Source organism: Microcaecilia unicolor, chromosome 4 (genome assembly GCF_901765095.1).
Source record: "Microcaecilia unicolor chromosome 4, aMicUni1.1, whole genome shotgun sequence".
NCBI lineage: Eukaryota > Metazoa > Chordata > Amphibia > Gymnophiona > Siphonopidae > Microcaecilia > Microcaecilia unicolor.
The window spans coordinates 212087449-212099662 of NC_044034.1; the positions used below are offsets into that span (position 1 = coordinate 212087449).

General features: G+C 41.8%; 1 protein-coding gene across 2 annotated transcripts in view; it reads right to left on the minus strand.

Annotated features, from left to right (window-relative positions):
• The window catches only part of SIGIRR (single Ig and TIR domain containing), a 126709-nt gene that overhangs the window by 15080 nt on the left and 99415 nt on the right, over positions 1-12214 (minus strand). The window contains exons 7-9 of one of the 2 annotated variants that reach the window (XM_030201204.1): positions 9541-9643; positions 8836-8986; positions 3338-3512 (exon numbers count right to left, since the gene is read on the minus strand). In XM_030201204.1, the coding sequence (XP_030057064.1) occupies positions 3338-3512; positions 8836-8986; positions 9541-9643 (429 nt within the window). Of the gene's footprint in view, positions 1-3337; positions 3513-8804; positions 8987-9540; positions 9644-12214 lie in introns of those variants that run through there. The other variant, XM_030201203.1, reaches the window with a different exon arrangement.

Here is a 12214-nt window from a genome sequence, read left to right on the forward strand (position 1 = left end):
CAAGTCTAGGGACAACCAAATCTAGGGATGACCAAATTTCAGGATTTTGATGTCCCTGACCGTATTATTGAATGGGTTTTCCCGCCCGATCCCGTCCTCATCAAAACTTGGACGTCCCTTTCGAAAATGCCCCTCCACGTTTTGCGCTCTGCTGACCATCTGAAGGAGAACAACCACTCTGTATTATTCAGATCAAGTTGACATTTATGAACTTTTTTCCCAAGTTTGTTAGTAAAGCAAGTTAAAGTTTTTGCAACTGAGACTGCTGACTAATTCTTGGAGACAGTGCGCCAAGAGAAAGATTAAATCTGGCCCCGGCCCATGCCCAGCTCGTGTGATTCTTCCAGTGAGAGCTGTGTGTGTGTGGCAGATGAGAAGAAAGAATATCTGTTTGTATATCCCCTGGCCCCTGGGGAGTGTATGTGAGATGAACACCCCCCCCCCCCCCCCCCCCGAGTGGAGCAGAGCCGGAGGAGCCTGCCTGCCTGTGTGGGTTACATAAATAATGGTTTGATTGTTTAAATATTTTTTCCAGTTTCATGATTATTTACATTTATAATTACAGGGTTTCTGGGTTACATTTATACATTTTTAAAAGTTGCCTTTATGGTATACTTTCATCATTTGTCAGCATAAGTGGTGTTTTAACAACATAGGTAACAAGTTTTTTGATCTCCTCATTTATAATCACCATTTTTTAAAAATCTGGTCTTCTGGTGATTTTTTTTTTTTTTAATCACCATTAGTTTTTTTTTCCAATAGGGCAACCATGATCTTTCACCCTAATCTCTTGATATGCGAGACTAGGTAAAAGGTCCTGGCCACCATACTGGATGCAGCCACAGCCATGGGAAGGAGTGAGTGGGCATTGCTCCTGCACAGGTGATCCTTCACTTGACCACTAGGGATAGAGGTGAACCTGGGAGGGGGGCCCTGTGGAGGAGGAGGGGGTTCCATGGGGAGGAGGGAACAGTCAGAAAGGGGGCCTTGGATCATGGGTCTGTCCTCGTCCAAACTGTGGCTGGCAAATGAAACCTTGAACTTTGTCACTGATATTTCTCAGGACTGCATTCTGTTCCTCACCCTTTGCCCCAATCCCTCCCAGTACTGCATTGTCTCTCTCACCCTTTGCCCCCTCCCTCCCAGTACAGCATTCTCTCTCTCTCTCATACCCTTTGAACCCTCCCTCCCTCCCAGTACTGCATTCTCTCTCTCAACCTTTACCCCCTCCAACCCAGTACTGTATTCTCTCTCACACCCTTTGCTCCCACCCCCAGTAATGCATTCTCTTTCCTTTGCCCCCCAGTACTGCATTCTCTCTCACATCCTTTGCACCCCATCCCAATACTGCACTCTCTCTCACCTTTTGCCCCCTCCCTCCTAGTACTACATTCTCTCACCCTTTGCCCTCCCTCACTCCCAGTACTGCATTCTCTCTCTTACCCTTTCCCCCTCCCTCCCAGTACTGTATTCTCTCTCACACCCTTTGTCCTCCATCCCTTCCAGTACAACATTCTCTTTCTTACCCTTTGCGCTCCTCCCTCAGTACTGCCTTCTCTCTCTCACCCTTTGCCCCCCCTCCCTCCCAGTACTGCATTCTTTCTCTCGTCCTTTGCCCCCCTACCTCCCAGTACTGCATTGTCTTTCTCACCCTTTGCTCCCCTCCCAGTACTACAATCTCTGTCTCACTCTTTGCCTCTCCCCCCATAGCCAATCTCTCTTTCTCTCCTCCCTGGTCCTACCTTAACTTGTTCCTATGTAGGATGGTATTGGCAGTGATTCCCATAAGCTGCCTGCAGCCTGGCTGCCGTCTCTATAGTCAGACTATTTTGTACATTGTCCCACTTTCTGTGATGTCATTTCCTGTTTTCTCAGGGGTAGGACCTCTTACAATGAAGACTCTGGAGCCGGCAACCAGGCAGTGTATGGGAATCGCTGCTACCAGTGACCTTTGGTGGACAACTACGTAAAGTAGACCAGGGAGGAGGGATGGGAACGGGAGCTACTGGCCTAGAAAGGGGGGAGTGGATGGAATGAAAGGAGAGCTGTTGCAGGGGGGAGGATGATGGAAGAAGAGATGCTGGGCCGGATACTCATACACAGGGGGAATAGGGCAGCAGCAAGCAGTTGGCCAGATTGGGCAGCAGCAGAAGGCAGTCAGGTTGGCTTTGAGGCAGGCAACGGTAGCACAAGGCAGTCGGCCAGAGCAGGCTGCAGAAGGCAATTGGCTGTTTGAGCAGGCAGCGGCAGCACAAGGCAGCTGGCCAGGGCCCAGAGCAGATGGCGGCTGCAGAAGGCAGTTGAGCTGTATGGGGCAGCAGCAGCACAAGCAGTCAGCAGGAATTTCCTCATGATTCATTTTAATTGGCTGACTGCCTGCGATGCTGGTCCCTGAAATCTCAATACCCAGAGACCGAAGAACCACAATCTTAAATGAAAACAATTTACTGATAAGGACACAACACAACGTTGTGTTTCGGCCGCTAGACCTGCCTCAGGAGTCTAAAAACAAACAATAATAAAAAAATTTAAAAATAAAAATAATAAATGAGTATATATAGAAAGAAATATAAATATGTGTGTGTGTGTGTGTGTGTGTGTGTATATATATATATATATATATATATATATATATATATATATAAAACATTACAGCTTTAAAAGACATACTTGAAAAATAGCAAAATTGAACATATACTTCATAAAACATAGAAGAGATATAAATGAATAAATAATGGCAAAAGACAATAAAATTAATAAAAACAATAACTTGTGACATGATATCTGATGCATAATGAAATTATGATAATTAGATTGAAGGAAAAGGAACTGATTACTGTACACAAACAACTGAAAGAACTAAACCGTAACATTATATATATATATATATATATATATATATATATATATAATATAATATTTTTTTATATATACTCATTTATTGTTTTATTTTTTTTTACTATTATTGTTACTTACAAATATACATTTGTTTTTAGACTCCTGAGGCAGGCCTAGTGGCTGAAATACAACATTGTGTCGAGTGCTTATTAATAAATTGTTTTCATTTAAGATTGTGGTTCTCTAGTCTCTGGGTTTTGTGGTCAACCTCCCACTTTCTCTTTGGTTTTGGACTTTTCCGTGGGACTTTTGCGTTCTCCGCATTTGCGGATTCTTTTGGGTCCTTGAAACCTGCCACCTAATTATAGAGCCACCCCTGTTCCAGTCACATCTGATCTGTGACTCAGAAGACCCTATTCAGAGACTGAATTAAAGCCTTCGAAATTATGCTGCCACTTAGTCACTGTCCTGGTACAAATACTGAGACTTTTTCTCATACCTAGGTCTCCCTCAGGATCCAGGTCTGCAGAACAGTCCAGGAAGTTGCTGCTCTGGATCAGCATTGGGTCTTTGTCTTCCTGCATCTGAGTCTGGGGGTCTGCCAGATTACTCCTGCATAAAATCCTCCGTGGCATGGCCATACACAGTTCCTTCCAGAAGTCTGAAGAAGGAGTCTGTGAAGCAGAAGAAAGACAGACAGATGACTTCAATTCAGAATTCGATGGTTACATCATTCTTCAACTTAATTGCTGTATCCACTAATATTTTTAAACATAAGGTGTAGAATGGGGTGGGCCACTGGGACTAGGGCCTGATCAACCTTTTGCTCCACATGGCATTTAGCAACTAGGGAGTGTGGGTGGAGGACAGGGGTCAGAAGACCCTGCCCAACCCAAAATATCTTAATTCTCCCCCCCCCCCCCCCCCCCCCCCACCAATAGTCAGCCCATGGTGGTTGGCATATTTGGTCTCCACCCTGACTCTGTCTCCAGACTGTTGTGGCACTAAACAGATTGGGGCCAATACTGAGACCACGGGAGGCAGCTGGGCTAACCCCCGTGGTTGGCGGGGAACCTGGAAATTCAAAGCTGGACCATTTCTGGCAACTGGCTTTGAATTTTCAGGATTTTTTTATTTTTTTGCCGCTATGAACATAGCCAGTTAAGCTGGTAGTTATCGGCTGACCAGTTAAGTTACAGTTAAGTTACAGACAGACCTGCTATTTATGCAAGTCTATCTGGCCGCTATACTTAGCCAGTCAGCCGATGAATATTGGTGCTAACTAGCTTTGTCACGTGACACAACCAGTGGTTACTACTTAGACTGATCCAGATCATTTCCGTCGGAGGATTACATATGCATGCATGCAGCGATGAAAAGAGAACTGGGATCAGAATGCCTGTGAAAACCGAACCATCTGGCTATCCAGGCTGTTATTAGCTCTCTTACTAGGAAATCTCTTGAAGTAAAAATTTGCAGCGCCTTAAGGAGTTAAAGAAGTACAGGTCAGAAAATATATATACCTTTTTTTTTTCTTTTGGTCTTAAAAACAAATGGAAATAAGCTCATTCATGAGGCTGCTTAAGCTGTCTCCAATATTACAGCCTATTTTCCAACCTGGTTCTCAACGGTATGATATTAAATCAAAGACTCTGGTAATGGACAAACCTCCTCTGCTCAGCTAAAATAAAATCTTGATTACACCAGCGTGGCTACCCATGATCTTACACCACCCAGTTCTAGGAGGGGTGTAATTTATTAAAACACTATCAAATTAATTAACAGAATGGGATCAAACATGCCTGATACAGCATTCTACAGGCTGAAACTCTGGGTCCATGGGGACCATGAATCACTGTAATCAAAAACCTCCAGCCCAGCATCTTCGGTCACATTAACTGCTTCCTGTTCTCCTCATGGCCAGCCTCTCGGCGGCCCTGCTCCACACCTCCCTCTACCATCAGAAGGGTCCAGTGGAGGAATAGCCTAGTGGTTAGTGCAGCGGACTTTGATTCTGAAGAACTGGGTTCAATTCCCACTGCAGCTTCCTGTGACTCTGGGCAAGTCACTTAACCTCACATTGCCCCAGGTACAAATAAGTATCTGTATATACTAAGTAAACTGCTTTGAATGTAGTTGCAAAAACTATAAAAAGGAGGTATATCAAGTCCCATTCCTCCCTTTTACAAAGCAGTGGTAAGTGCTCCCCCCCTCCACCACCATATGAAAACACAGTAAGAGTAATGTTACTCCATGGATATTTTCAGGCATTTTAAAAAATGGGCCACAGTGCATGGCAAAAACCGTTTCTACTGCTAGCGCAGGGCCCTTTTTACCACAGGTTAGTAAAAGGACCCCAGAGTGAATTGCTACCCTACATGGCAATGTAAAACACTGTCACCAAGTCACTGTGTCATGAGTTTCCCTCTCTCTACAGCAATGGGTTGGCCATATCTAGCATTTTAAATTTGCAGCAGCTGGCAGTGGGAAGAACTGATCTAGTCTGTGAGGGAAGCAGGAGGTGTGTAGCTGCCTTCTGAATTTTTGGCAAGTGATTAAAAATGGAGACAAATTCACCAGCAGGTTAAAACTTGAAAAAGTCTTGGCAAGAGAGGACGAGCATATGAATAAGCAGTTTCTGTCAATACTTTTACCTCTATAAGAAAATAAGAGTAGCCGTACTGGGTCAGATCAATGGTCCATCTAGCCCAGTATCCTGTTTCTAACAGTAGCCAAACCAGGTCACAAGTACCTGGCAGAAACCCAAATAGTGCCCACACTCCATGCTATAAATCCCAGGGCAAGCAATGGCTTCTCCATGTCTGTCTCAATAGCAGACTATGGACTTTTCCTCCACAAACTTGTCCAAACCTTTTTTTAAAGCCAGATATGCTAACCCCTGTTACTACATCCTCCGGCAAAGAGTTCCAGAGCTTAACTATTCATTGTGTGAAAAAATATTTCCTCCTAATTGTTTTAAAAGTATTTCCATGCAACTTCCTCAAGTGTCCCCTAGTCTTTGTACTTTTGAAACGAGTAAAAAATCGATTTACTTCTCATTCTACATCACTCAGGATTTTGTAGAATTCAGTTATATCTCCCCTCATCCGTCTCCTTTCCAAGTTGAAGAGCCTTAACCTCTTTAGCCTTTCCTCATATGAGTGGAGTTCCATCCCCTTTATTATATTTATTATTTTAGTCACTCTTCTTTGAACCTTTTCTAATTCCGCTATATCTTTTTTGAGATACGGCAACCAGAACTGAATGCAATATTCAAGGTGAAGCCGCACCATGGAGCGATACAGAGGCATTATAGTATTTTCGGTCTTATTCACCATCCCTTTCCTAATAATTTGTAGCATCCTGTTTGCTTTTTTGGCTGCCACTGCACATTGAGCAAAAGATTTCAGCGTGTTATCTACAACAACACCTAGGTCTTTTTCTTGGTTGTTGATTCCCCAAGGTGGAACCTAGCATCAGGTAACTATGATTCGGATTATTCTTTCCAATGTGCATTTGTCCACATTAAATTTCAATTTGTGCTTGTAGAACAGACTTTGGAGTAGATGACATCGCGAGTGGGGGTATAAGTGGTGCACACACTGGAGTGGGTGTGTATCAGTGGTACTTCCCTTGAGAAAAGGTGTGAGTTGTGTTATTGATGGCAACATTACCATACTTTACTTCTGGTTTCTGTGCACTCAGTTGGGGTGGATTGGCAGGAGAATACATGGCACTTCTGATCTGCATATGGAGCTCTCTTCATTCACCCACTTGGGTGCCTAATGATGTCCATTCTTGCATGATACCCTGACCAACCACCCTGCTCCCCCTATCTTCAAGCTGGTCCAACTTGCTTGTGTTATATACACACTGATTGTCTAGCGCAGGCTTATGCAGGATTTCTAATGTATACAATTTATCTCATGCATTCATTGTGAATATCCTGAAAATCTGACTCATTGTGGGCCAGGACACATTTGAAAAACTCTGATTTTCAAAGCATGTGCACAAATGTTTGCTGTGAAACTTGCAACAGGTTCTAAGTGCATTAGTAACTTGCCCCTGCTTGAGTTGCAGGTAGATTTTGGCAGGAAAAGTAAGCTCAAAGATTTCAAAATGCAATCCACGTGCCTATTAATGCAGGTGAAATGTTTTGTACCAGCATAATGTTCTCTGAACACTGTCCTCCTAACCATTAAAGTATATTACAAAGCCCTTCATTTTGCAACTACAAAGCATCTCTATTCAGCAACATATCAAGAATCTAATAAAAATAAACAATTAGACAAAGGTGAGTTCTCATAAGCATTTTAAGTAGAGAGGTGTGGTAGCCGTGTTAGTCCACTCTTAAGGTTATCAATAGAAATCAAACAAAATAAAACATGGAAAAGAAAATAAGATGATACCTTTTTTTATTGGACATACCTTAATACATTTCTTGATTAGCTTTCGAAGGTTGCCCTTCTTCGTCAGATCGGAAATAAGCAAATGTGGTAAGAGATAGTATATATAAGTAAAACATCCAAGCATTACTTTGAGTCTGACAGGGTGGGAGGGTGGGGGTGGGTAGGAGGTATGCATGGGGACATCAAAGCATTTCATTGATATTCTAACAGGATGGGTGTGGGTAGGTGAGAGGAGGTGATAAACAGAGAAATACAATTTTATGGTTTATAATGGGCTAGTGATTTCATAGTTAGAATCCTGAAAGGTAACTTTAAAACAATACAGGAACGTAAGACCTTTGAAGTCAGAATGATTTAATATTTTGACACCTAACAGACAGGACTTAACAAGGATCTGGGTTTTCTAGCCCATTATAAACCATAAAATTGTATTTCTCTGTTTATCACCCTCCTCTCACCTACCCACACCCATCCTGTTAGAATATCAATGAAATGCTTTGATGTCCCCATGCATACCTCCTACCCACCCCCACCCTCCCAGACTGTCAAAGTAATGCTTGGATGTTTCACTTATATATACTATTTGCTACCACATTTGCTTATTTCTGAACTGAGGAAGAAGGGCAACCTTCGAAAGCTAATCAAGAAATGTATTAAGTTATGTCCAATAAAAAAGGTATCATCTTATTTTCTTTTCCATGTTTTATTTTGTTTGATTTCTATTGATAATAATAAGCATTTTAAAATCCTGACTGGAGCATTCAATAATACACAAGATAAGAATCCCTTCTAAAGCCTACAGCAGTGGTACCTCTCATAGGTACCTCCACACATTTTCCCCTTGATATTCAAAACCATTTAACTGGCCGGGGATGGCACCTGGCTTTTTAAATGACAATTAACCAGCTATCCGGCCATATTCAGCAGGGGGTAGCCGGTTATTCCCCACTGAATATTCCTGGTTAGCACCTAGGAGATGACTGGCTACCCCCAGCGCAATATAGCAGCTATCCCTGAATATTCAATCCCTATATGTTAGCTGGTTTAAAGATATCCAACTATCTTTAATTATCAACTTAGCCGGATAACTTTAAAATGGCTAAAAATAAACTGGATATTTAATGCCAGTCACCGGAAACAGCCCGGCATTGAATATCCAGGCTCACTGCCGACCGCGGGAGTTAGCCAGACTCCCTCCCACAGTCTGAATATCAGCCCTAGTGTTCAGTTTCTTGGGAAATGGCCTGGAATACATTTTTGCCAATTATACTCAGATTCCAGACTGGCAGGGGCCTTCAGCTGCAGCCCCTCCCTTTCAGGCAGCCTGTAAGGAAGAGGAGGGGAGGGGATAAGTCTGAAACAGAGAACAGAAGTGTCAGTGTACTCCAACTGATCCTCTAATTGAGCTTGTCTTCTTCTGTTGCTCCTGTCCCTGGCCTGCCTACTCCTCCCCTCCCCAGCTCACCTTTCTATTTGTCTACAAATTAAGCCCTGCCTACACAAGCATTACAAACTCAGAGGTGTTCAGAATTTACAAAATTAAGGTGTAACAGAAACCTCTCCATCCAGCTCTGTCTTCCTCCCATACCATAGAGCCAGATTTCCAAAGCAGCAGGCATAGGGTCCGCTTATACTGCTTCAGCAACTGGATGACAGGGTGGGCCAGATCCTTGTATTGACTTGCAAACACAATGAATATGGGCTTCTGAGAGAGCTCCATCAGTCGCCACAGGCCTTCCCTAAAAATAAATAAGGAATTGTTAGAGATGAACGGAATGTGAAGCTACACTACCAAATAATGTTACCTACCCTTACAGATTAGCAATGCTATGAAGTCTGTTAAGTATTAAAATCTGGTTTGATAGATAGTAACATATTACTCAAGATTAAGAGCTATGGAGTCATCACAGGGCACCTACGAGTTGACCTCCAGCCTATATCTCTATGGCTGAGAGGCACCCCTGCCCTCACCACTATTAGAGTGAGCTGGGTTGGGCTATATTTTAAGGAGGTTAGAAGCCCAGAAGTCATAATTTCTATGAACCTCTCTCACCAATCTTACTAGGCTCATGCAATCTTCTCCCCTTCAATGCACTATGAGTATTTCTTCTCCCACTAGTATTTGTTGAAATCCCCATCTATCACCACCAAACCAAAGGCTTTCCTTGCATCTACGGTAGCTACCTAAACATTCCAGGCTGGAAATGGGGTGTGATCACACAAAGGTAATACCAAACCATCACCCATTTAACTGGATTTCTCTGCTATGCACTTGCAGTCATGCTGGGGTTACCTGAAATTACTGGTGCACCAGTCCTGCTCCAGATATGCAAGTGAGAGAACCACGATGAGACGCCGGCACCGGCTGACATTCATGATCAACTCTGCAGAGGGCTCTGGGAAGATGGAAGGACAATGAGTATAAGGACATCTCAGTGGGATATGGGCAACGAGATGCAAGGAGGATCCTAGGTGGATATCAGTGGGTACAATAATATAGTTGTTCCATCTTTGTTTGTACCCTATGCTGTCTATTAAAATGTTCTATTGTGTTGACATTGTAATGTAGATACTATTCCATATTTGTTATTGTTATTTCAATATTTTATTTGAATATTTTCCTGGGGTGTTTTCTCCTAGGCTTGATTCCTCTTACTGTTAGTTTTGAAGGTGCATTAGATAATAACATAAGACATAAGCATCGCCACACTGGGACAGACCAAAGGTCCATCTAGCCCGCACCCTGTCTCCAAAAGTGTCCAATCCAGGTCACATGAGACTTGTGAAGTAGAGCAGTTGAATTCATCATTTTCTAAGACTCCTGAGGCAGGCCATGTGGCTGAAACACAATTCATGTTGAGTCTTTGGATGTTTTTATTAAGGTTGTATTTATTTATCTGCTTCATGTAGTTGTTTTCTCTTTTGCTGTCACCTTTGAGAGTTAACGCAGGATATTTTACCGCCTCCTATATAGTAAGTGGTCCTACATTTTTTCTGTGTTAGCCAGCTAGCACAAGTGTCATGCGCTAGCTGGCTAACACTTCCATGCCTCTTTCTGCCCTGACAGAAAAATTCTGAAAATATTAATAAAGCACAATTTAAAACACGGAAACAGGCAAACAACCAGAGCTAGGTTTAAGTTAATTATCGTTGTGTTTAAGATTGTATATAGTGTTGCACCATTGTATTTGAATGATCTTGTACAGCTTTTGCATGGTAATTCGAAAAGCAATGTTATTAAATTTTATTTTGTTATGAATTCCTTACCTTTAGAGATGCATATGTTTCGGAACTAACAGATATTTCATAAAGCTCTTAAAACAATTTTGTTCCATGACTAGTTAGATTGATTAGCATTATCTATGATATATTTTTATAGCTATGATTATGATGTTTTTTTTCATGATAGCATGTAATTCCTGAGGTTATGTCTCATTTTTTATTGATTTGTGATCCGCAATGAACCATATTTTGGTATTTGCGGACAATAAGTCCTGATTAACATAACAACTAAAAACCCCTTAATAGGTGTTAATTATACATTAAGTGGTTAACACATTTTATTAAAAGGGCCCCATAGTTAGTGTCTTTCAGCGAAAAGGCACTACTGAATTACCGTGTGCTAACATGCATTAATGGGCATTCATTATCACAGGTTCCATTTTAAGCAAATAAAACCATGCAGTAATGACCTTAGTGCCAAATTCTATAAGGGGTATGTGTCCTTTATAGAATCTCGCATAACACTCTGTAACACTTAACTGTGCCGAACTGTAGACACCTGCACTTAAGCCTGCAATGAACAGGCTTAGTTGTAGGCACCTACAGTTAGGTGCGATTCTATATGTAGGCACATCAAATTTGGGAACATCTCCGGAACATCCCAGAAATGCCTTTAGCCATGCCCCCAAATTGTTACACATGTTAGGATTTATGAGCCAATCATTATGCATCATGATATGCGCGTAAATCCTAATTATGCAAATTAGTACTCATAATTGTTCGCTATCAACCAATTATCAGCACTGATTGGCTCGATATCCAATTAAGTTACACAAGTAAATTGGGCACGTGTCCAATTTAATTCACGTAACTCTAGGTACCATGGATGCGCTTAAAAAATCCACATAAAAAACATTTCTGCCTAAGCGTATTCTATAAGATTTACGCACGGTATGTACAATACATTTAGTTGACATCCCAGCACCTATGTGCCTCCATTTACACCAATGAAAATGTGGCATAAATCCCTGTGCACAAATTTACGTGGACTGGGACATATTATATAACAATGCACATAAGTTTGGGAACACCAATGTAACACCCATTTCCCCGCCCATAGCCACATGCCTTTTGAACTGCATGCTTTAAAATTTAGGCATAGTTCATTACAAGATATGCTTAGTGAGTTATGTGCGTAAATTCTAATTATTGCCAATTAGTGCTTATTATCGCTTGTTAAGTCTTTCATGAAGTACTTTGTCAAATGTCTTTTGAAAATCCAGATATACAATACAATGTCCTATCTGTCTGTCCTACCCTTATCCCTTATTTGTCCTGTCTGTCTGTCCTGATTTAGATTGTAAGCTCTTTTGAGCAGGGACTGTCTTTTCTTCATGTTTAATTGTGAAGCGCTGCGTACAACCGGTAGCGCTATAGAAATGATTTATAGTAGTAGTAGTAATATCAACCGGCTCACCTTTATACACACGTTTATTCACCCCTTCAAAGAAATGTAATAGATTGGTGAGGCAAGATTTCCCTTCACTAAATCCATGTTGGCTTTGTCTCATGAATCCATGCTTTTAAAAATGCTCTGTAATTTTGTTCTTTATAATAGACTCTACCATTTTGCCCAGCACCGACATCAGGCTCACCAGTCTATAATTTCCCAGATCACCTCTGGAATCTTTTTAAAAAATCGGCGTTACATTGGCCACCCTCCAATCTTCCGGTACCATGCTTGA